General features: G+C 36.8%; 1 protein-coding gene across 1 annotated transcript; it reads left to right on the top strand.

The window, feature by feature from the left end:
• On the top strand, positions 1–27,066 carry LOC145669305 (cytochrome P450 3A19-like). Its single transcript, XM_081737617.1, has 4 exons — positions 1–373; positions 18,527–18,748; positions 24,353–24,604; positions 26,664–27,066. Exons 1-4 carry the CDS (start codon positions 10–12, stop codon positions 26,849–26,851), a joined length of 1,026 nt encoding a protein of 341 aa, XP_081593743.1. The 5' UTR covers positions 1–9; the 3' UTR covers positions 26,852–27,066.
• Positions 27,067–27,365: the final 299 nt, after the last annotated feature.

The following is a 27,365-nucleotide window of genomic DNA, read 5'->3' as shown; positions in this document are numbered from 1 at the left end:
CTATATCCCATGAATGCAATTGCAGAATTTGCTTTTGGTGTTAGTGGACGCGAATTTCAAGATATTGGCTATTTTGATCTTGCTAAGAAAGTAACTGATAAGACATTCAAGAGAATTATTACTTTCTCCCTTATAATATTGGCACCTTTTATTGTAAGAATACTCAGAATCCGCTTTGTTAATAAATATTTAGAGAATGCATTAATGGAAATAACGTATAAAGGCTTTGATATGGTTGAAAGAAATGAAATATCAGGAAAAAATGTACTCACATTGATGAAGAAGTTACACGATGAATCAAAATTTAAAGCAAGAGAAAGTCTTAAAAATGTTGCTAAAGAGAGGAACATACAAGTACCAATAACTGAAGTGGGTAAGTATTGATTTTCCAATTTTTTATTATTCTTGCTCGCTTTCTATATATTTTTATTCAGTGAGTACTATTTTCTACTGAACTAAGTGTTTTCACAAGATTATAGAGAATTAGATAAGATTAGTACATTCTAACTAGCATTCTTTTTTGTTTGAAAAGGAAGTTTTACAAAATAATGTTTTCAATCTTGTTACTTGCTTTCTAATAACCATGTCTAAAATACAAATGTGAAAAGTCATTTCAGATTTAGAGTGCATTCTGTAGACACGAAATAATAAGAGACTCTGCGCATTACCACTATTTTTAAAAATTAAGGGTTTATACCTTCCTGTAATTATGTTTACACTATATCACAAGATAATTCTCTATATATTTTGTGTCAGTTTGTGATATTAGTCGCCCGAAAATGATCTCAACATTGACAGATGTTACTGGATAGCATTTATAGATAGGAGCAAGTTTAATATCTATATTTTCTTGCAAGTTGAAATTTAACCCTTGAAGGTATTTTCGCATAGATTCAATTTTTTTGCAGTCGGTGTTTCCGCCAATAACACCCATCAATTCATTTTCACACAGAGTGCCCGAATTAACCAAGAATTGGCTGGAGCTCATTCTGAGCTTCGCCAATTTAAGGTAAGCATATACTGAGCAACATTTCTTGTGCTTCTTGTTTCTGAATTTAAGTAGACACGATATTACCATGTCTTTATCATGATCATATTTCTCTTAACATCTTGGCAATTATAAGCATCGTCATTCAGATGATTGATTGCTAACATTATAGGTCTTCCATAAACTAAGCATTCTTCAATCTTTCGGTACAAAAAAGTCCTCTTGCATAGACATGTAAGTGATTTGAAAATACAAACTAAAACTAAATTTATTCCATGCCATAAGCATACCTCTGAGATGAAAACTTGCTAATTCTGAAATAATAACTGAAAACAATGAAAAAACTGTTTCGAAATATGAATTCATATGTTCTATGAAATTTAAAATTCAAGCTGTATTATTGGTGTTAGAAAATGCAACCAAAGGGCATATCCGATTTGCCACAAGGACCAGACTGTGTCATGATCAGATCAAAAGTCCAGATTCTAAATCAAGATGTGAGATATTTGAAGCACGTAACCTTCATTTGGCTCGCACTGGGTAATTACCAGAAATTGCATACACTATTATCATAATTATTAATTTTAGTCAAACAACACTTTCGATCCTGGGCTAATCTGACCTTATTTATTCCGGTATACTAGGGTTTTTAGGCCTTTTTAATATATATAACACATTGCTTTAAATAATAATAGACGCACTAAAATATTCCAAACAAGTTTTTAAACTTTAGATTTTATTATGAATATATAATTTGATGATGTAAGAAGGGGTACTGCAGTTTGAAGTATGTACTTTCTGAACAAACGAAAAATTTACAATAGAAAAATAATACTCCCGCTTGCGTGTGAAGTGCTAGCAGTGACAAAGGTGTGTATTCAGGAGCAGAAAATATGCGGGAACTGACAGCTGAGTTCCGTTCTTGTGAGGTGACGATTCTGCATGATGCTTTTCCGAAAAAAGTCCACAAGGTCGTCTGCGATGACGGTTGACCTCCCACTGCGCTCCTCATCATGCACATTTTAGTTTCCTGCTGCATATTGCCTACAACAGCAACGCACATCTGCTTGCTCATGACGATAGATCCATAGACCTGACACAACTGACGATGAATTTCAATTGGCGCCATGCCCTGTGCTTTCATAAACTGTATACATGCTCTCATTTCACCTGCGCGGGGAGCTGGAATAGGGCACCACTTCCAACTTCAACCACTGCCACGACCCTCCTGAGAGCACTAGGAAAGTTCCGCTGGCGCATGCTTCAACTTAGGACGTTACTCTCTCGCGTGAACACAGTCGCTGCGCACAACTTACGGTTTCCTAGCTATGGGATGCGTGGGAAAGTTACTTTCTGAATGGGCCTCATACAAATATTTTTATATCGGTGTTCTCATGTATAGTACCGTGCCGTGGGGTGAGGCGCAAAATTTGGAAGGAAAAAAGAAAATATATACATAAAATGGAAGGAAAAAGTAATGAAAAGGGCTCAAAATCAAGGAAAAGCACGGTTTTGAAAATTTTATTGCTCTTCACGCCAACCATGGTGGCACTTCGCGGATTGTCTGTCGACTTCACTCATATGTACGGAGGGAAAAGGGCGCCATTGTATACTCTCGTCCCAGGCGCTGATTTTCCACGGCACGGCGCTGGTCATGTACTCACCTGCATTTTAAATTTAGAATTCGGTATCTAAATCTGAATCATCAATTTCACCTTCCGAACGGGATCTAAACTGTACTCTTCTAAAATCTTGAGCTCCTCCATTGCTAAGCGGTTAGCGTACGTGCCTTTGGCGTGGGAGAGCCGGGTTCAATTCCCGGCGGGAGCTCATGTGGATCGGATTCCACGTTAATCAGTAGGTCCACGTCTCATATAGCCACGCTGCTGAACAGGACGTTAAACTCAAAATAAATTCAACTCTTCTAAAAATCTTTTACATTTCTTCTATATTCATTTTACTTGCTTCAAACAAGACAACTATTGCAAAATGAAATAGTTTTCGAAACAACATATCCCACTATTTTATCGAACCTGCTGCTGTCAAACGCAGAATGTTGATCACAACAATGAACCTGCAGAATGTACGTTTACTCTTCGCTGAAAGTCAGGTGAATAGTATTTCTTCAAGAACTGAATCTCCGTAAGTACTTAATACGGTCGACAACCGACCGGAACCCATAAGAAGTTACATAGGGGCTTTTACGTATAAAAAAAAAAGAAAGAAATTGGGGCTCGGGCTCCAGCGCTTTGGAATAAACATACAAAACGTGTGTGACTTGGGCTTAGGATCGAAAGTGTTAACTTTTGACAATGTTGTTAAGCTCCCCATTATGTCTTTGATTCAAGCTTTTACCAGCTGTGTCGTTATTATTGAATCGCCTTCTTAGTATAGTTTTTTTTTTTTTTTTTTTTTTTTAAGATATGTAGGCGAACTCATTTTTTCACATTGATTTTGCATTGAATTTAATGCTCATGTTTCGTGCTTTTTGACCATGATCCATCCGTTTAGGATAAAACTTGCTTTCGGAATATAGCATCTACATAGTCTCTTCTATACATGGGGTGTCAAAAAATTCCACCGACAAACGTAGGGAGGTAAATCCTTTCATACGAAGAAACAAAAACGCTTGGTAAACATGGGTCCGAAAACGCGTTGTTTAGAAAATGTAAGGCCCGAAACCGTGGAAAATGAATCTTCAAATGCGTATATTTCAGAAACTATTCAACTCAGAGAGTGCTGTTTGAAAACTTACCAGCGAAGTCATACCTGCTCTGGTTAAACATGCATGTTTCATAATCTTGCAATGCCTGCGGAAGGGATTCCCCAAAGGAGCCTAGAGATTCCCGGATAATCTGCCGAGTGAAGATGGCACGAAAGGGGTATGAATGGACGACTTCCTCACCTGTTAACAATACTTCCTTGTACCAAGACAATAACTCAAACGGATACAAAATGGTGGACTCCTGCTGTGTATGGTTGCATAACCGCCACATACGGATGGTGCCCAATAATGAAATTCGGAATATGAAGTACTGTGAATATGCAGTCGAAGGTTCTTAGTGAGGCACGTGCGGTGTTGCTACAGCATAACACACGAAGCAGAGTGATTGAAATTGTGAAAACACTTAATGCAAAGGAAAACCCCAAATAGGACGATAGCAAATACAGTCAGCACATTTCCAGATATGAGTAATGTTTAGCAATGGCTAGAAATATTATCTTAATAAGTCTGCAACCGTCTACCTGATTTCAATGCTACTTGTTCCTTTGAGTTGTTGCACCGTTACGTGGATAAGCAAGGAAGCAACAGAAAGCAAGGTTGCACGTTGACGCGCCGTGTCGCGGGGTCAATCCCCACTAAGAGTCCAAGCTTTGGACTCAACAACCAAGAGATGGAGTGAATCGCATTTGAAACTTTAGGTCCCGTCTTCATATAGCGCCGCTGCTGAAAAGGGGCGTTGAACATCTTAACATATAAACAATCAAACAATTGTTATAAACGTACAATTGAATGATACTGTAGTGCGCGAACGTGATATCTAAATGAATTGGCTTAGGTTAAATTAAATGTAAGTCCTGCTACGGTTTCTTTTCTCTTCGGGTACCCAAGCCGCTCGTGTTTACGGATTCCAAAATATGTAAACAGAACAATAAACCAACTTCATATTTTATACCTTGTCTTTAAACCGCTATAAAGAAATTAAAGAAACACAAATCTTCGGGTGTAGATGAAATTTCGGCTGAGTTAATTTTAGCTGGAGGCGAAAAATTGTGGAACAAGATACACAAACTCATTCTCCTTATCTAGAACAAGGAAGAATTGCCACAAGAGTGGAAAGAATCAATCATTGTGCCAATTCACAAGAAAGGCGACAAAACTGACTGTAATAATTATCGAGGTATTTCTCTTCTGTCAATTTCCTATAAAATCCTTTCAAATATTCTATTAGCATGACTGACCCCATACGCAGATGAAATTATTGGAAATTATCAGTGCGGATTTGGACGAAATCGATCAACTATCGACCAAATATTTACCATTCGCCAAATACTCGAAAGAAAATGGGAATACAATACCCCGGTACATCAACTATTTATTGATTTTAGAAAGGCGTACGACTCGGTTAGGAGAGAAACATTATACAACGCTCTTACAGAACTTGGAATACCGAGAAAGCTAATTAGATTAATTAAGTTATGTTTAAATGAATCCTAGAGTAAAGTCCGGGTAGGAAATTTTTTGTCCACGAGCTTTCACGTCGAAAATGTCCTGAAACAAGGAGATGCGTTGTCGCCATTATTATTTAACTTCGTTCTGGAAAAAGATATAGGGAAAATCAAAGATAGCAACCAGGGCCTACAGTTGAACGGTATTCACCATGTTATGGCATATGCTGATGATGTAAATTTAATAGGGGATGATAGGAGAACAATAGAAAGAAATGCAGAGATCTTATTAAACGCTTGCAGGGACATGGGTTTAGAAGTAAATGCAGAGAAAACTAAATACATGGAAGTGCGTCGGGACCGTAATACGGCAAATTGTGGAGGCGTTAAAATATTAAATAATACTTTTGATAAAGTGGATACTTTCAAATATTTAGGATCAATATTAACAGACGAAAATCATATTCACGAAGAAATTAAATGTCGACTAAAAGCAGGGAATTCGTGTTACTATTCGGTTCAAAATCTCTTGTCGTCGCGAATTCTGTCGAGGAATTTGAAGCTTAAAATATATAAAACGATAATCATGCCTGTTGTTCTGTATGGTTGTGAAACATGGTCGCTTACTCTGAGGGAAGAACATGGACTGAAAGTATTTGAGAACAGGATCCTGAGAAGAATATTCGGACCCAAGAGGAACGAGAATGGGGAATGGCGGAAACTTCATAACGAGGAACTACATAATTTATATGGTTTACCCAACATTGTTAGGGTCGTCAAGTCTAGGAGGCTTAGGTGGGCGGGTCATGTATCTAGCATGGGAGAAAGTAGAAACGCTTTCAAAGTCTTGACTGGAGGACCAATCGGAAAACGACCATTAGGAAGACCTAGGCGCAGATGGGAAGACAATATTAAGATGGATCTCGCAGAGATTGGAATACAAAGTAGAAACTAAGGATAGAAGTCGGTGGAGAGCTTTTGTGAACGCGGCATTGAACCTAAGGGTTCCATTGGCCATAGAAAGAGAGAGAGAGTTGCTTCTGAAGTGTAGAATCTACATAGTTGCTTCTACATTTAATCTTAATTTCACCCATCGCCTTCAAATGTTGTTCTTATCATTGCAACCGGATACGCCCCTTAACAGAGATGGATATAGGCAAACAAAACTTGAATTTGCATAAAAATCTGATGTCTAGTTATAACAGATGGATTGAAGATACAAGAATGTGAATTATTTCTAATAAGGACTCTTCATTCGGATTAACAAGAAATCATCCCGCACAATAAGAGAATGGCTGCTCAAATTGTCTTAAATTAATGTAGAAAAATAAATAAATAAATAAATAAATAAAAGTTTTGGAATGATAAATATTGGACACTACACTTATGGTGCATCTCTAGATATTTTCTTGAACTAACTGATTCGTTTTACTCGGGAATTATAATTAAATCACGTTTCTTCTGAACCACCCATTCACAGATAGGCCAGGCACGTAGCCAAGGGGGGGGGGGGTCCGGGGGGTCCGGACCCCCCTTCGAAACCAGAAATGATAAAATTAAGGAAGGATAAAATAAAATGAAATGACAAAAAGAAGGATCAGCGTTAAAAATTAAAAAGAAAACTACAGGAAGCTTTTGCTTACTCTTTCTTATGAGGAGATTTGTATTATCTACTTGCAATATGGTGGCGAAGTAAGCGAGGTATTCTGGAAGAGTCAGGGAATTTGAAATTTCAAGAAAATTCCTGCTACTAGTAGGGAGATTTTAAGCTTTCGAAAGCATAAGTACTCTTGTGTAACAGCGTAGACATTTTAAAGAATAACTTTTCGTCATCGCATCCTTGCAGTATCAAACATGTTATTTCAAGGACAATTTTCTGTTGCTCCTTTAACCTGTCATTTGGAACCAACAGTAGTTGACGGAATAATAAAAACAAAAAAATATGTTGAAAGAAAGTCTGTTTAGCATTTGATTAAACAGTGAAAGGAACGCATAGAGTAGAGGGGAGCAAGAGTACGTGGGGGGCAAGGATACGATTCCTTAAAATCAGGTGAATATATTCGCGTATGGCAATAATGCGTCACGTGGAGTTTGATGTAAGTGCCGTCTAGAGCCTAAACAAGTTTGAGTGTGCTGCGGCAAACTACAAGCTATCTAGGTAATTATTTATATTTTTCTAATAGTTTGATATAATATTGGGACATAAGTAGTTAATGAATAACTTACACAATTTTATAACGATTTCAAAGTACTATAAAGCGTTAGTTTCTAACATATCCTTTGTTTGACAGGATGAAGTAAATTGCCTTTCTTCTAACAGTTGGCTGTACAACATCACGGGAAAGTCAATTGTGTAGTGAGGGGGCAAGGGTACTCTTGTTACGCGTGCGTACTCTTGCCCCTTCTGTTCTATGAAAAAGAATCCAGTTTGATTTAGATCTAAAAATCAAAAAAGAATGTAGATTCCGTTGTAATAGAGAGTGACGGCAAACTTTACGAATACTGGTTCCCATATGTAGCCTCTAACATTAAGAATTCTGAAGAATTCTGATATTTTCTTATGTACGAGGGATAAATTTTTATTCTAAATACCACTCCTTACATAACAGATGTTTGAATTTTCGAAACAGATAAACGTGTGAGATAGTTAAATCTGCAGTTATTGAATAACGTTACGCTTGCTTATTTTATTTAGGTTTCAGAAATACTACGCTTTGTCCTCTTTTATCTTAAATGTCAGTAGTCTTCAGTAATAAATTTCAATGGGCCTTATGCAGAGTCGTTCTGACACGTGATTAGTGCCATACTAAAAAGTTCGACTACCGTATGTTTCCTGTAGTAGTCAGTCCTTTAGTAATCATACGTTAAAACGACTCTGCATAAGGCGGTATCAGTCCAATGATTGGTATCGGATCCTATAAAGATATATGAAGCTAACCCAACCTAACATTTGGCAATATGTAGCTTCATCAAGGATAGGTCGAGAAGTTTTCAAGTTACCCTCGTAGGTGACAAGCATTCTGTAACTGATAGAATAAGCTGAATTTGGAAATATATTTTTATAAAGGGTATAAATATTATCTGATTTTTTTGTATCCTATGCATTCCCATTACTGATATAGGAAGAATTAAGGATTTTTCTTTTTTTTAAAAAAATGAGAATCTGCAACGTCTTTAGGCACAATAAAGCCAGTAGGCCTATTTATCGAAGAAATAGAGAACGAATTAGTGGAATATATCACATTACTGGATCAATTCTTCTATGACTTAACTTTAAAAGGTCTAAGAAGAATGGCATACAATTTTGCTGAACGTAACTAGTTGCCCCATATCCTTTAGCCATGTGAATCGAATGGCAGGAAGAACTTGGACAGTGTCTTTCCGTCGTAGACATTTAACAATTGCTTTGCGACAGCCTTCAAAGACTGGTCTGGGGAGAGCTAGTGGTTTTAGCAAGCCACAAGTTGAATGCTTTAATTGTCTAAAAGATCTTGTAAGACAAAACGGCTCTCCTCCACGGGGTATCTACATGTACGAAACTGGCATAAATTCGGTTCCTCATAAAGTTCCAAAAGCCGACTAAAAATCAGTTGTGAATAAAACTGTATCTAGTGATTTTGGAGTTAACATAACAGCTGTTCCCTGGCGAGTGCATCTGGTGCCTTTTTCCCCAGACATTTCCCACAAAACAAATGAAATAAGAATTATTCGATGACTCGCCACCGGGTTCTGTGGGAAAATCTAATTCTGGTTCATCACCTCACAACTTTTCGTAGAATGGTTATATCATTTACACCAACATGTGCGATCAAATTCGGTTACGAAAAAGGTATTGTTACTTGTTGACAATCAGATCTCTTACATTTCAATCGAAGAGATTGATTTCTGCAGGCAAAATGAGATAGTGATGTTGAGTTTACCACCAAATCCCAGCCATAATTTGAAACCATTAGATCGCTCCTTTTTATGACCCGCTGAAATCCTGGTATTCAACAGTGTGTGATAAATGGATGAGGAATCATTCATCCCGCCTAATTTCAAGTTGCGAGTTTGTTTACTGAGACTTACTACAAAGCTGCAACCATTGGTATCCAGCCTTCAAGAATCTGGAGTTGTCCTATTGAATCCAGATGTGTTCATTGAAGAAGATTTTCTTCCTTCTATTGTGGATGTGGTAGACTTAAATGTAGAAGCCAGGTCTGAAGAGGAAAGCATTCCTGGAGCAACAAATCAAGCATCAGACCTGAATAGAACCCAAAATCGTTCATCGGATGATTCACTGGGAGTAAAAAGGGACCCATGCGGCGCATCCAGATCAAACACTCCTTTGCCAGTTGCTCGTCCTCCTCCGTTACCAAACCTTTAAACAGTAACGCTAGATCCTCACTAGAAGCAAGCAAGAGCTCATGCGGACTTTCCACTTCAAACACTCTTCTGCCGGTTGCTAGTTTTCATTCATCTGTTACCTAACCTTCAACCAATAACGCTGGATTCTCACTAGAAGCAAGCAGGAGCTCATGCAGATTGTCCACATCAAACACTTCTCTGCCGGCTGCTCTTTCATCGGTTACCAAACCTCCAACCAGTAAAGCTGGATCTTCACTGGAGGTAAGCAGGGGCCCATGTGGACCGTCCACATCATGCACTCCTTTGGTGGTTGTCAGTCCTCCTTTGACTAAACCAAAAAATCTTATCTTCTCGATGTCAATCAGAGATTCTCACATCCTCTCATTTCAAGCAGAACTTACTTTCGAAATGGCGCCCTCCAAAGAGCAAAGGCAAACACCATCTTGCACCAAGAAAGCTACAACCGAAGTTGTAGCTACAACTCCTCAGATCAGTGAGGAAGTAGTGTAAGAGTGTCCATTATGCAATATCATCTAGAGTGATCCACCAATAGAAGACTGGATCAAGTGCGCAAGATGCCATAAATGGTGGCATGAACAATGCACATCATATAAAGCAGTAGGCACCTTCATCTGTGATAATTGTTAATGCTCTTTTGGGTGCGTACTCTTGCCAGTTTGATTTCGTACTCTTGCCCCACATATAGGGGCAAGAGTACGAATTTGAATGTTTTCATTTTATGAGTTCTACTTCCTCTAAGAATAGAGGTGTATAAAAGTTGAGTTCACATTTCGTAAAGGAGAGTTCAAGTTTTGTGTTCCATGTAAAAGTTTTCCGTTGTAACTATTTTTTACCAAAATATATAAGTTTAATTAAAATTTGCGTACTCTTGCCCCCCTTTCCTATATATTGTAAAACTAGTTGAATATACACATGCTTCGCACAGGGGCTGTATTTGGAAGTCAACGCCTGTGGGAGTATCACCATTGATCTCAGCGACCGCGAAAACTATGGATTTGATACTAATATCGGTCTTTTTGGGCTATTTTTTACATGTCTCGGTATCCACCCCCCGCTGACTCCCGGCCCGCATGCTTGCAAGTCATCGCTTATGGAAGTGTTACCATTGATTTCAGCGATCGCGAAAATTATGGATTTGACACTAATATCGGTCATTTTGGGTTGCTTTTATATGTCTTGGTATCTCACCCCCCTCCGTGACCCCCGGCCCGGAGCCGAATAGCGTGAATTTGGAAGTTCACCATTGATTTCAGCGACCGCGAAAATATGAGTTCGACACTAATAGCTCAAGTGGTAGACCGTTGGCTTCGCATACGGGAGGTTGTGGCTTCGAATCCCGCTGCCTACCAGGGTTTTCCAGGGTTTCCTCAGTCCTACCAGGCAAATGCCGGGATGGCACCTACTAAATAGGCCTTGGCCGATACCTTCCCAAATCCTTTCCATTGTTAATGTTGTTGAATATTCAATGTAAAATGGCCTCTGACCAGTATCTGGTGATTGTTAAATAAATAAATAAATAAATAAATATCGGTCACTTTCTACTACTTTTACATGTCCCGGTAAACGCCCCCTGAGATCCCCCTGGTTTGAATTTCGACAAAAACGTTTAACTCTGGTCTGGAGCCTGGACCAAGGTATTCGTGACAAATTTAGTAACTCTCGGTCAATGTGTCTGGTTCCCAAGCCGGTTCCGGTAAAAGGTCCCCTGAGACCCCACTGTTTCGAAATTTAAAAAAAAAAACGCTTCGTCTTGACCTGGGGCCTGGGCCAAGGCACCCCTGACCAAAATTTGGTAAGTCTCGGTCCACTCGTCTGATCCTCAGGCCGCACACAGACAGACAGACAAACTCACAAACAAACTTTTTATTTTATTTATATGAGAAGATAGTTTACAAGACAGTATTCAGTATGTACTTTTTTTTATAATAATTGAGGTCATAACGAAAGGAAAATTGTTATATTTGAATAAACAGGAGAAAGACGTAAATATTGCAAAATCTTTTTCAATACTTTTTTTATTATTTTGCTCGAAATTTCTTCATAGTTTGTTATTAAAATACTTGCCAACATATCCTCTTAAACATACTTGCTCATTTTATTGTCCTAACAAACCAATATATGTTGATAGTAAAGTAGTTTAGATTGATCGAGCTCCTGGGCCTTCAGAATTTCATGTCACTCCCCCCCCTCCCCCGTTACGAAATCCTGGCCAAACGAACCAATATATGTTCCAGTAAAATAGTTTAGAGTGATCAAGCCCCTTTTGTGATGACCACAGTATTTCATGTCACGGACCCCCCCCTTCCCTTCACGAAATACTGGCTACGTGCCTGGATAGGCACCTTGTTAGAAAAATAGAATGAAAGGTAGGAACTTATGCTACAGATATTAATTCTATTAATAAACCTGTCTGCCACCAGATAACATTGCATCTCATTTTAAATTATCATATCTTCGTTTACTTTAAAGAACTGTTATTTAAGTAGCAAATTCATTTCGGACGCTAATAAGTATTAATAAAAAAGAAAAATAGTTCAAATGACTTTCAAGGCAATGATCATTAAAGACTTGTGCTTACCTGAGATTAAGATTTTGTACGTACTAGCTTTACCCAGCAAATAGAAAATACTAGTGATGTTTGAATTTTTGAAGCGAAAGTCCTTGTCCGCCTGACGGCCACTAATTTCAGTTTTATAAAAATCTGAGGAAAATATGCGTAATATCCCACATAGCACACTACGTCCCTGGAATATCCCATTTTGATCCCAATCATTCCATTCGGTTCCCGGGATTATTGGGACAATGAGAAGACATCCCATGGGCGTCCTGCATGGGATGTCCTGAATTATTCACATGTAGGATGTCCATGGGACGTCCCAGATGGGACAGTAGGTTCGAGGGAAAACCAATAGACATCCCTTCGTAGTCCCGTTGAATATCCCGGGATATTAGCGGACATCTGGATCTCCCGGGAGCACATTCGGATGTCCCGTCGTCCGTTGCGGGCTCAGTTTTGTACATCCCGTGGACGTACTTGTGCTATGTGGGATTATATCAGAACACAATGAGTTTTACGGAACTCATTATGCAACTATGACAAAATCGGAGGTGGATAGTTAATATCACAATTTAATGATAGTAATTCCGGGAAGAGGGGAAGTGAACACAGTAAACATGAAAGTGGAAAAAAATCTTACACAGAAATGGTAACACGGCTGATTGACAATTAGATATGAATAGGATAGACCTTCTGCATTCTGAAAATACAAGTATGATTAATATCATTTCTGAACTAACGTGCGCAGAAAGAAAAAAAATGAAATGAGATTTTTGAGTTTTACGTCCCACGCCAGTTAGGCTAAAGGAGACGGTGATGATGAGAGATGAGTGAAATGAAGGAAGTGGGAGGAAACGGGAACCCCGAGAAAACCCATGAGCACGGTGTTTGTCTACCCCAAAGTTCACACGGCGCGAGCTGGGATCGAACCAGGGACCCCAAGCAGCGGAGGTGAACGCTCTACCACTAAGCCACCGCGCCCCCACAGAAAGAAATGTATCATACAAGGTAAATTATTCACTTCATCCCACGCGTAAGGGTAAAGTGAATATACTGTAAATATGGGTGAAGTGGTGAGAAGATGTGTCCTCAACATAATGTAAATAACTGATATAGACTGCTATATAATGAGTATACAGCTAACGAAGAACACCTACATAACATAAAGGTACATAAGTTATTGTTGCAGAAATACTTAAGAAGCAAATAGACACACCAAACCAAGATCGTGTCCAAAATGCCGTCTCGAGGACATTGAGTTGTCTGACCTTACAAGAAATTGCACAATATTTGGTTTCCCAATAGATCTTGAACCCCGATTTTTCCTTTACGAGACTGTGGTTTGAAGCAGTGTTTCTTTCAGAAAAATGTTCCAGGCATGCAGTGTTCAATATGTGTTATTATTCGGAGGAGCATACATATGCACAATATGGAACGATTAACAGGACTATTCAAAGCACCCCAAAATAAGTCAGTCATTTCACCCCACATCGTCTTCTTTTTCAAAACATGTTTTGTAGCTTTATGTTCGCAAAATGTTGAGGCACATCTATATACATGCGTACGTAATAGTCGCCTCACACTGCTGTGGAAGTATTGAATACAACACTATTACTTCAGGAAAGAATTGCCCTAGTTTCTTGTTGTTTTATATTACAATAGCAACAAAAAAGAATTCAAATCTACTCAACTTCCTTGCTGTCCGTGGTCGCTGCATTCAATAGTTCCTTTCTTTCCTCTGTACACTACCTTCTTCGTCGGCCCCAGACTCAATACTGCGCACATATAGGCTTTGCAAGGTCAGCGTCGATCATGTTTTGTTGCTACATATCAATAACCGTAACTCTATTCACTTCACCCCTATGGTCACTTCCCCCTAAATTACTCTATTCATAAATTTCAATCCCATGCCAAATAAATAACTGTGAAGCCATAAAGAAAATATACGATATATTTCACAAAACCCAAACAGTTGTAATGAAAATTACCGTGGAACATATTTTTCTTTTTCAAGTACGGTAGGTGCGGGAAAGAAGTAATCCATCCCAAATGAAGTGGCTGAATTCACTCCTCATTTTTGACTTATTTTAATTTCAAACAATAAGGATTACGGATAACTGAAAAAGAAAACAAACATTTTAATGTACCATCACCGAATAAATTTTGGAAAATGCATAATGAAACACGAAAAGAAATCCGAAAAGAGTTATAGGAGGGTGAATGCAAAACTTTTATTCTCTACAGATTTTAACTGTGTAAACTAGATGATTGGGGGACGTGAAGAAGATATATGACAAATTACGCCAAAATCGACATTAAAAAAAAAAAAAAAAAAAAAAAAAAGTTATCACGGAACATATTTTTGAAATTGAGGGGATTGGTTGAATTCATATTTTTATTCTTGGTAGGAATTAATCCTAAGCCAAGGATATATTTCCAATGTCATACAGTAAGTTTTGTCATAATTTGAAACTTTTAGATAGTTTATGATCGAAAATTTTCCTGCAAATATACTATTTGTAAACTTGCTACATGGGGTGCATTTTTACCGTTTTATCCCCTTGTACCTGATAGATTGCAATCGCAAATAATATAGTTATTTCTGCAAGTGGAACAGACACATGTTACGTTTCACCCTCGTATAGGCAAGCTCAGAATCATGACATAAGCGATGAAGTGAGGGACCCATGTGACCAGTGGCGGCGATTGGACCTTAAAAGTGGGGTGGGGGGCAAGACATGATCTGAATATTTGTATAGCAATGTTAATTTCCCTGCTTGCTTCTAACACTTCGTTTGACGAAAGGTTGTATAACTAATAGGATACTATATTTTCGTTAAAATACCGTATATCGTATTTCATATTTCCGTAAGTAAATTGACAAGAGCAACGCAAGGAGGTACTAGCCCTTTGCACTCTTAAACAAAGGTGTAAGAAGATATTTAATTTCCTGCTCATGAACATCTTAAAATTCTGTCGGAAAAATTGTGTAATCAGATAGTTTAATAACAAATTTGCAAAACAAATAAATAGAAAGGATAATATTAATCATAGTAATGAATAATGAAGCTTGTTTTGCAAAAGTTATAATGAAACTAGGGATTAACGAACAACTTTAGTCCGCGTCATCTGAATTCGAGTATGACATCAGCCAATAAGCTCGCCGTGCGCTCTTACTAAACCTCCAGGAAAAAAATTTAATCATTCATAACTGATATTGTTCGTCTTTGTGGACGACTATGAACGATAAGATTCATCTCTGAAGGTTTAGTAACAGCGCACTATGAACTTATTGGCTGATATCGCATGCCAATTCGGGTGACGTGGACTATTATTATATTTTTAATTCCACGCATGATATTATAGGTATGTTACTCCTCTTAGAAAGACAGTAAATACTACAAGCAAATGCTACGATATTTAAAGATATACTTTTGCAGCTTCACGAAACATGTTTGTTGCCATTAGGTACAGTATTCACTTTCTTGGAACACAACAAAAACACAGCAATACTTAGAATCGCTCCACACTCCAGTTATACAAAATGAGCTTAAAACCTAGAATTATGTTGAACTCACTAAATTTAATTGTATATACACTCGCACACTCCTAAACACATCACTTCGCTAGTATATTACACTGCAAAACAATGGAAAAGGTAGATGTTGTTTCTTATTACTTTCTTTTTAATTAATACTCCTTACTGAGCTTCTTCGTGTCTAAGCGATTAGCGTACGCGCCTTTGGTGTGGGAGACCGAAGTTCGATTCCCGGCGGGAGCTCATGTGGTTCGGACTCCACGTTAATGAGTAGGTCCAAGTCACATATGGCCTCGCTGGTGAACGGGATGTTAAACTTTAAAAAAATCAAAATTTCCAAATGAAACTATATACATTAGTGCGTCATTTCAAACAAGCGGGGAGCAACTGACCCCTTCCCCCCTCTAATCGCGGCCCATGCATGTAACCCCATTAGAAATTGTGTTAAATTTGTTCTTATTGCCTTTTTTCTCTACAGAACTCCTGTTACAGCGTCTATATGCCTATTTTGACTTGATAACATACTGTTAAAATCTACATGCAACTCCAAACATTGCTTTCATAGTAACGCATTTTGTGTGTGAGTGTGTGTTTGTGTGTGTTTGTGTTCCTGTCTATATTGTATATCTCACTACATATCTTCTTCGCAATTTATCCTCTTTTCATTCAGATTTTATGCACAGTTGTTACACTTCACAATTTTTACAGTCTTTCTGTGCCTCTTACATATTCACCGCTTACAGGTTTCGCATATAACTTTGACTTACGTTAGTATCCTGCTTTCTGTCGCACATGAAATACCCTCCTCGTTCTACTTCCTTCTGTGTTTTTGTTTCATCATCAGACACACATTTTAGTCGTGTTCCAATAAAATGCATTATTAAAGCCTCAGAAAAGGTATTTATATGTCTCTTTTGATAACTCTAATATGTATACATATACAGGGTGTTCCGAAAGTCCCTTGACATAAGGTAATTGTTTACAAGAAAATGTAAGAGGGGAGAAACCATCTCCAAATATGATGCTCTCAATCTAAAGTGAATGAATTTTTTTTAAATCCTTTGGGCTGTACACTCTGTAGGTGACCTATGTTAAATGAAAATGCAACGTTGTCATTTACCTGGATCCGCAACATAAATGACTGAAGTTACTGTCATTTACGCTAACATGTCGATGGCTAGCCCCCATTTCAAACAGTAACTTCATTTACTTATGTTGTGGGTCCAGGTAAATGGCAACGTTGCATTTTCATTTAACATTGGGCACATAGAGAGTGTACAGCCCAAATGGCTCGTCCAATTAAAAAAAAATCCTCTACTTTAGATTGAAAACATATTTGGAAATGGTTTTTCCTCTTACATTTTGTTGTAACTCTGATAATACATGATTTGCATTAATCGATCTATCTTCCTATCTGTTTATACTTTCTTCCTTCCATCAATACATCTGTCTATATATCGATCTGGGTGGCCTGCAGTGAAGTCGGTAGAGCGTCCGACTGGTAATCCAGCGACCCGGCTTCGTTTCCCGGAGGGTGAATAGAAGGAACTTTTCACCTCAACCTCCAGGAATGAGTACCCGGAACAACCCTGGGGTCAAACCGGTACTCATAAAGCGCTGGGAAGAGCGGTTTGCCGACCGCGTGCCACCCGCAAAAAACTGCGTGGCAGGCCTTAACCCTTTGGGGATCCCATGGTACAATTTGTACCATACGGGGTGTTTCATGGTACATTGCTTTATAACTCTCCTATTTGAGCTTTTTCGTCCGTTTTTTTTCAAATCCAGAGGCATTGTAGAAGACATTACGTATGGTTTTACACCTTCCTGCGTCGAGACATAGGCGGTGATGACGTCATAAGTCTAAAATTTATATCTTCGTGTAATACTTTTTTTTGGGGGGGGTTATGTAAAGTATTTGTGGCGGACTTATTTGTGCACGTAGAAGATTGATATTTTGCACAAACATGCAGTCCACCGAGTAGTATTTACCAGATTTTTTTCAGATTTCTGCGTTAAAACAGGGGGAGATCCAGAGGGTCAAAAATTGAAAAAAGGGATATTTTTACCCAAAAATCCCGTTTTTCCTCATTTTCCCGCCTTAGATACATGATGGAGACACGTGAGTCATACTGCCTGAAAGGCAGTTCTAAGCTGAAGAGAATGATGGGCGAAACATGACCCTAGGGTAATTAGGGATGTCTCAGAAAATTTTTTACCTGAGATCATGGTGCTTTACGGTAATTTGGGGCATGGTGGGAATTCCTGATAAAATTTCTCCCGCCCTTGGTATTCAAGATAGAAACTTAAAATTTGGCACACACATTCAGTATACCAAGTACTATTTATCAGATTTTTTTATATGGCTACGTTCACACAGGGCCACTCCAGAGGGGCCCAAAGTGCGAGAAAAAAATTCCCTCCGAAATTTTCCCTTTGACATCATTTTTTCCGCTCCTGGTATATGGTATGAGCATGCAGGTGATATCATTTGAAAGCCAGCTCCATTCTGAAGAAAATGAGGTATGAACCATGATCCTAGGATAAATAGTGACGATGCAGTAGCTGCTTGACTGAAAGTCTAAAAAATACCAGGTGCCGGAAAGGGTATTTGTAAGAAACTAGCACACAAAATCATAAAAAAAATAATAATCTAGGTTATCTTAGGTACCCCACTTGGCCGTGCGAGGGTTAATTAAAATCAAATAAGATTTACAAGAATTATTGTGAACAGAGTGACAATTAGACGGAAACAAAGATGCCAATCGCGTCGAAAAATAGAAGCTTCGCTAACACTCCCTTCAAAAATTCAATTCTCCACAATATGAAGTCCAGACTTAAATGTGTAATAGCTTACATCAACTAAAGTGCAATACAATAAATTCCAACAATCTCTTAATTTTTCTAGATACATCAGATTATGTTCTTGCTGGTTCGATAGCTGGAATATTTTTTGCTGGTTTCGAAACAACAAGTAGCGCCTTGATATATGCCTCTCACCAGCTTGCAGTACACACTGAGTTTCAGGATAGACTTCGACATGAAGTAGATGAATTTCTCAGAAAATGCGATGGTGAATTGACCTATGAAGGAGTACAAAGTCTTCAAGAACTTAATAAAGTAATATCAGGTATGTTCATCTTACAGAAGTATAAACATAAATACTTAATGCAATACATTAATAATAATAATAATGATTATAATAATAATAATAATAATAATAATAATAATAATGTGTTTATTTCAGTTTTAGAAGCTATGATATCTCAGGTACAGTCTTATAAATTTTGTGAATTTAAAATAAATGTGGTTACATAAATGTTTGCTTTCTTGTTCTAAACTCACTAGAGAAATATTAGAAGTAGTACGCTTGCGTCTGTATGTATTATATATCATTCGAAAGGTGACACCGAGTACACCACACATGTGAAATATCTCGCTTGAATGGACCCTGTAGGGGGCGTGGCAACCATTTGAAGATCAGAACAAGGCACGATCCGAAACACTAGAAAATGTGGATAAAATAGGAAGTTATGAAGTAATTATTTTGAGACCTGGTATATATAGGTTTAAGAGCTATCTAAATACAAACCTGACATCAAATGTTTAAAAATTAAAAATGGCGGACACAAATTACAAAAAGAATAAGCTATGGATGTGAAATTGGTAATATAGAGATATTCGAAGTCGCTGTGTATGAATCGGATGCCAAAAGTGTAAAATTTAAAATGGCGGATCCAAGATGGCGGGCAAAATGGTAAACACCTGCTATTGAACTGAAATATTACAATGACAGTGAAAAATGCATGTTTTGGAGTGGCAATATGGATATGCTTCGACAAATGTCTTTGTGGTATCACATTATGCCGTTTACACTTGTAGCCCCTAGGTATGTACTGTTGTGGGTAATATGCGTGTAAGAGGATAAGGGAGAGAGTGTACAATGACTAATGATAATGGTAGAGGGCAAAGAAATAGGTATAACACAGGCTTTTACGACAAAATACATAAGAACAAACAATGGAGGATTCTTTCTGTTTGCAGTTATGACAAATGGGCTTGTCGAAAGAAAAAATAATATTTTTGACACCTTGAAATTGCATGTATTGTTGTGGGAATACGATTTGGTGATTAATTTTATACCGTTACTATTTGCATAATCGGGAAATGCATATTTGTGGTAGCCTAAATTTCATAGGAAAAAAATATAAATGCGAAAATTAGGATGAGTAAAACAAAATGTTGAGAAAAAGGTCAAGAAAGGAATTTTTCGTAATATTAACCTTATTTACTGCGCCTTTGACATGAAATTTACCATATACATGTCTTTGCCGATTATACACATACTAACATTATAAAAAGACCGAACGAAATTGTTGCCAAATTATATTCCGACAACAACATTTTTATAGATATGCGAAAGTTATTTCGGACATGAGAGTATATCAAAATCCGCTTTGTGCGAGGCATACCTAAACAAGGGGCGATAAAATGTAAACTGAAATTGGTTCATAATGAGGCTTTGAATTTTCAAGACATATTAACGCCTGTGTAGCAATGCTTCGTTTCCTGTAAGGAAGGCATATTTGTTGAACCGTTTCAGAAAATATTTCCAGTGATGGAAGCAAAACACATCAAGTGGTTGTATGAAAGCAGTGGAACCTGGTAGATGAATTTTTAATGTAATCGCAACGCTTCCATCTTGGTAAAGTGTCTCTGAGGTTTGAGCACTAAAGACACCGGCAATTTGAACAGCCCTTTTGCTGTAAACATCTCTACGTTAGATATGAGGACATTACAGAAGAAATCACGAGCCATTTCCTTGTTTAACTTCCCGGATTGCTAGTATCGAATGAAAAGATTCTGGTAATTTTGAAGTATTATAGTGGGAGGAAATTGACCTCCAACCTCTTGCCAGCAAACAAACATTGGAGATAACAACTGCCCCTCTGTAGACAGAACAGGTCGTATATTGTATCCTCATCTCTAAAAGTGCTTTTACATCACCGGACGGATATGTGACCGCGCAGTACTCCAAGGAAGGGATGATTGCATAAGAATTTGTGATTAATTTTGAAGAGTTTTTATTTTGTCTAGGGAAATAACGTAGGTATAGGGAGTAAAGAGAAAGATTTGAAGCATCAGTGCACTGTCATTTCTGAAAAGATTCGTATTCTCAGTTTCTCGATTTATTGTCTTATATGTTAAACACCACAACATCTATCACTGATAGTGTAGACAGTCTTACTTTTTAAAATGTGCTTGAATTATTTCATGCGCCTCACTGTACTTATTTCAGAATGGAAACTGAACGTGAATATGTCTCGCTATCCAAAGTAAGAGCTGTTTCTAATTAGTATATAAAACACAGAAGTATTTATTCCGTGTATAGCACAATGTAATGCAGTAGCTAAGCAACAAGATAACCACTAACAACTTTTCCTAGGGGTACAAAAGACCGATATAGAGTTCTTCGATTTATTGCCCTATATATATTAAGTTAATAGTAATAACATTTATCATTGATAGCGTATATCGTCTTACTATTTAAAATCGCCGCTGTACCCAATTTGCCAGAACATTCACCTCCAGATATAATGTAGAGAGAAGAGAAAGAAAGAGATATGACCAGTGGTGTAACTAATTTTACTGCTCTCTGGATTGATCAATCATCGATTTACTCATGCCCGACCTCTACACCGCGCATTTCGCCTGCTGCGTTATATATATATATATATATATATATATATATATATATATATATATATAGAGAGAGAGAGAGAGAGAGAGAGAGAAAGAGATAGATAGATAGATAGATTGATTGAAACAGCAATAATTATTTTAATACATATTCACAGTAAAAAAAACCTTAGATATTTATTTATTTATTTATAAATGTTTCAGACACAGATCAACGTACATTTTACAAGAAACAAGTAACACCGTATATAAGAAATAACAAAATAGAAAAAAGTAAAAATTAAAAAATAAAATATAAAGAAATATTGATATGTACATACAATATGTACAATATTTACAGAGACTTTAACTTGTTTTTAAAATGATTTTCGGAGCCAAAAATGCCAACATCTGGCAATAGATTATTATACAATCATGCCAGCCGGAACTATAAGGAACTTTGTGTAATTGATAATCTGGATGCTACATATGTAAGTAACGCATGACTGCGAGTAAGATGAGAAGGTACGCGAAAATTGAGAAAGGAGACCAACAATTCGGAGTTAATTTTTCCATGAATAATTTTATGAAGAATCAGCAAGTCTGCCACCATATTTCGAGTATGTGGAATATGAATATTGAGATTGTTTAGGAGCTCTGTTTATTAAGACTACGCACTAAAGGAACTGTTTGTTTGGCAATGGCAAGGAAAAAGCTAAGGACAGAATCTAAAGCGGATAAGTATGAAGTACAGACCCTATTTCATATCAGTGAGCAATATTCAATTTTAGGAGATATAAAAGCTTTGAAGAAAATACTGACTGATTTGAGATCACGAATTTCAGTGAATCTGTAAAGAAAGAGTATTCTCATAGCACTTTTAACAGTATAGGTGATGTGATCAGGAAATGTAAGTTTCTTATCGAATAATATTCCGAGATCTTTATGTGTCACGACTCTTTCGATAGAGCTGTTATTAATACAATATATGTGACAAATTTTGTTTATCTTCAAAGAAATACTAAGATTACAACAGTTTTGAGGATTTCGTTTTAAATTCCAAGTAGCACAGCAGTCAGTAAGTTTGCTAAAAATTTGTTGAAGTCGTAGGGCATCATCTATGATAGAGATTTATAGAAAATTTTACAATCGTCAGCAAAGAGAAGAATTCGTAGATGGTAAAAATAGGAAGGAAGGGAGATCATCCATCTAAAGAAGAAATTGCAGAGGTCTAGAACACTACCATAGGGAACTCCAGAAAGAACTGGGACAAATTTGGATGATGCATCTGGCATAAAAACAGGTTGCCTACAATCAATAAAATAATCGTTTAGTAGAGACAGGAATTTATTATGAAGAATAAATATGTAGGATAGCTTGTAAAGAAGCATATGGATGTCAGTTTTGTCGAAAGCTTCGGAGAAATCTAAATATGTTACATTAACTTGAGAATTTTCGAAAATATACTTTATAGCCTGTATAAGAAATTCTGATAGGTTGGTGCGGCATGATTTATGTTGCAGGAAGCAATGCTGTGCAATGTTCAATAAAGTCTGTCCTTAATGATTTTCTCACAAAGAGTTGACAACGTAGAGAAAAAAAACGGGTCTATAGGAACATACATTGGTTTTAGTGCCAGGTATATAGATTCGAATAATGTTAAACTATTTCCAAAGTTGGGGGAAAAGTCTTTCTGTAAAACATCTTTAAAATAAAAAAGGCAATTGATGCGGCTGTATTGCGAAGGAAGATTATATAAGTATTTCCAGGTCCAAGAGCTCGATGGTCAGGTAGAGCGGACAAGAGTGACTTGACTTCAGCGGGCGTAGTAGAAATCGAGGGTAGGGAAAGCGAACATACATCTTCCAGAGCAGGAAGAGAATTTGGTACCGTCTGCGTAGAAAAAATTTCTGTAAAAATAGTCATTGAATGAGTCAGCTCTGTTCTTCAGTATCAATGCTCCCAGTATAGTTGACATTCATGGATATACTAGTTTTATTTCTACTTGAGTTAATGAGAGACCTGAAGCTATTAGGTCTCGAACAACAAAACAAGGTTGCAAATAATGTATGTCAAATGATGTCTAACGATTTTGGTCTGTGGTCCATTTAAATACGCAAATAACCATCAAACAGCTGGATATGCAGGTCATCATTTACTGATCGATTTAGGTAGGAAGTGTTCAGAGTTCCTAAACACAAAAAAGCACTTTAACACGAACGAACACGAAGCTATGATTGCAAGGAGACCAGCAGCATACCTGAATCACATCATTAGCTTGAACAACTGGTTTTTCAACTTGTCAGATTGTGTGTCACGTTCCCAGTACTTAATAGACTAAGTAAATGCATCATTAGCCCAGGTCTGGTAGTGTTTTCCGTGACTTGGTAGTAATAGAGGTTCTGAATTTGGTAATCTGCTTCCGTATCACATAGACGCTAGCTAATATCTCCAGTCATATTGGATGCGTGTCAGGTAGCAGCGATATTAGTTTCTGCTGTCAATTAAGATAAAGTGGCTCATCAATTGCCTCTGACAACTCTAAGATGCTGTAGGTGGTGATCATTAAGCACCAAAGTTTCACAGTATTCTCTCCATGCATAATCAATGACCCGCTTCTGAACGTTGCAATTACTCTAGCACCAACTATCATGTCCCGTTCAAATTCTATTACTCTTCACTTGCTTCTGTCAGAAACGGCTTCATCTGTGTTATTTTGAGTACATGTGGTCCAACTGAGACGAAGCTGTGCATTCACAAACATAACGGCAGCAGAATTTTCCGGACAGTATATTTCATTCTCGTGATTTTTTTTTTCAAGCAAGTATATTTTTTCTGTAATTTTTTTCAGTAATAACTGCGCCAAGACAAGAATTTTTGGACGCCGTGAGATTTATTGCCGTCACTTCTTTCCTTCTTTTCTTGATTTACTTCCTTCTTACTTGATTGACTTCATTGACTTCATTCTTCTTCTTCTTCACTGTATTTCCTTTATTTACAGCGTTGTTATTAATTACATGTTCAACCTAACAGCATGCTTAATTTTTCTTTATAGAGGTTCTTCGGAAGTACCCAGCTGTTACCTTCTGTCCTAGAATATGCAACCAAACATATCAGATTCCAGGAGAGAAAATGACTATTGAGAAAGGGACTCTGGTATTCATTTCCCTTCTTGGCTTACATAGAGACCCTGAATACTTTCCTGATCCAGAGAAATTCGACCCAGAAAGGTTCAATGAAGAAAACAAAGCATTATTTTACCGTGACGTTTATTTGCCATTCGGAGCTGGTCCACGAATGTGCATTGGTAAGTTTGGAATTAGAATATGAATAGATTTAGTGCGGTAAAGCAACGGAAATATGTATTCAAGAAAGTAACTGAAATAGAACTTAAAATATACAATTGTTTCAGACTTATTCTGAGACGTTATAATAAGTGTTAGAGGCCTAATTTCGTTTCATACAAAATTAGAATGCTTACTTTAAAAACTTTCAAATGGCTAACCGACTTACGATTGAAGTCCAGTGACGTACAATTGAATCAATCGTTTGAAAAGCCCGACTTCTCCATAAATCTCTACTTTCGGTAAAGCGAAAACAAGGTTTCATTTCCTCAACTAGTCGGCTTTCTCTTCGTTTCTGACATTTTTTTTATCCATTAGTGGCACTTATGTACAACGCAAAGTCGGGTTTCCTATTACATTAAATTTTCTTTTCTGGATATTATTTAAATCATAAAATGAAAATAGATTTTTCTGAATTAATCAAATTTTTCAAACGACTGATTAAATTATTCAAGTAAGTACATGACAAACCACGATCGTAAATTGAAAAAAAAAAATCTCTCTACACTTAACGAAATCAAAATCTTGTGCCAACCATTCCCAAATAAACCGTAATAGACAGTAGCTAAGAATGAGCAAAATTCCTATTATTTTTTCTGTTAATTAGTTACGTTATATGTTTCTCACTAATTGCACATCATCTATCGTTCGTGCTTTATTTGAACTATTGAGTTTTGTGATATTTTTGATTGATTTTAAGATTCAAAAGAATTGGATATTACAGTGAATATATAAAATTCCATATGAAATTATTGCAATATATATATATATATATATATATATATATATATATATATATATATATATATATATATATATATATATATATATATAGATAGATAGATAGATAGATAGATAGATAGATAGATAGATAGATAGATAGATAGATAGATATAGATATATAGATATATATATATATAGATATCAATTTAAAAAATAAGTTTGATGTAACAATTATAAATGCATACTGCTTTCATTTAGACGTCAAGTAGAATTCCAATGTATCGTATTCTGACAATATTGGACAACATTTTATCGTCTTTTTTATGTTGTTAAATCGGGAAAATGACAGCACTGGGACTTCGCTTCGTTTCCATTTCCTCGGTTACTAACCTCAAAACAAATGAGACCACTAGTTACTGAAACACAATCTTTCTGACACGACTGTGTAATTGAATGTGACATTTATGGAAACAATGAATCGTCTGTTTTAAGGAATCATAGTGCCTAAAGTATACAGAATATCTATGTTAATTAAAGACAGCCGGTCCTAGCGTCATTTCTATCGCACGTTCTTCAAGCCTTCCTTAAACAATCTCATTCACTTATGAAGTTCTACACCGTTCCTGACATTTGGATAATACTTTTTCAGATATGTCAGCTTCACATTTCTTTTGTCAAGAAACTGATAACTGACCTTATTGCACAGGCAATGGATCCTTCTTCCTACCCATTCCACCACTCCACAAGAAGTTCGTACCTTTCCTAAAAATGACGTCTTTTTGTATGTAAAGCACGCTAGTAGTCAGGATGCGTGTGCCAAAGGGAGAGAAACTTGTGCTATTTGAAGGTATTGCAAACTGACTGTTACTAGAAAAATGTTCCTCATATATTGCGTTTCACATTATATGTCTTTGGCTACAAGTAATAGCTATGAAATTGTTATTAAAGATTTGAAATGCTACAAAAGTTATATAAGAGTAAAATAATTATCTTTACTACAGTTGTATAATATCATCAATATCGCGACCATGAATTAATTTAATGAACTTCAAACAACAAAAATTTCAAGGTTATCTTGTCTTTCATCACTGGTTTCCTGGCTTCATTAGGTGTACTAAGAAAATATGCTGGAAATTTCATTGCAAAAAATTTATAATTGTAATGGAAATAGTCACAAAAGACACTTTATCTTGTAATATTATTTGTGTATAAAACGTTTTAGCGAATTGAAAATTACTGTTGTATAGCTTAACATTTTGTATTACACTCTATTATTTTCTGTTCATTGTTATTTAACAGGTAGTCAACTTGTTGTGATGGAGTTAAAAATTGCTCTTATTTACATTCTGGCTCATTTTGAACTGCGTCCTTGCAAGCATGTTCCAGACGACCTAGGCTTTCATCCAAAAGGGTTTTTTGCTAATCCTAAGGAACATCCATGGATTAGATTCATAAAGAGGGAGAATAATATCAAACCAAAAATGTAAAAAGGATCATTATTGTTTGTAAGAAGAATTATTGATATGATTGACGTATATATATATATACTTTCTGAATCCATACCAATGTAGATGTTAGGGTATCATTATTATTTCGTTGAAACCCTCTGTGTAGATCACAGCTTTTTCGCTATCATGTAGTTTTGAGTAAAAAAAAAAAAGCTACTTTGTCACAAAATCATTACTACTGTGACTTTGTACTGTGCAGGACTTGTATTTAATTAGTACTGTAATATCTGTATTTTAGTAAGCAAATTATAATATGCAAATACCAAAGTCAAACTATATTTTGTGAAAACTCCATATTATGATGTCTGGAAAATACTTAAGAAAATTAAAATGAAATGAAATGAAATTTTTGAGTTTTACGTCCCACGGTTATGTCGGTTAGGCTAAAGGAGACGGTGATTATGAGAGATGAAGGAAATGGTGGAATGAAGAAAGTGGGAGGAAACGGGAGAACCCCGAGAAAACCCACGCACACGATGTTTGTCCACCACAA

The sequence above is a fragment of the Thermobia domestica genome, chromosome 13, assembly GCF_964235325.1.
Source record: "Thermobia domestica chromosome 13, izTheDome1.hap1.1, whole genome shotgun sequence".
Lineage (NCBI taxonomy): Eukaryota > Metazoa > Arthropoda > Insecta > Zygentoma > Lepismatidae > Thermobia > Thermobia domestica.
The sequence above is the reverse complement of the archived record's forward strand: the minus strand, read 5'-3'. Positions and strand labels throughout refer to the sequence as shown.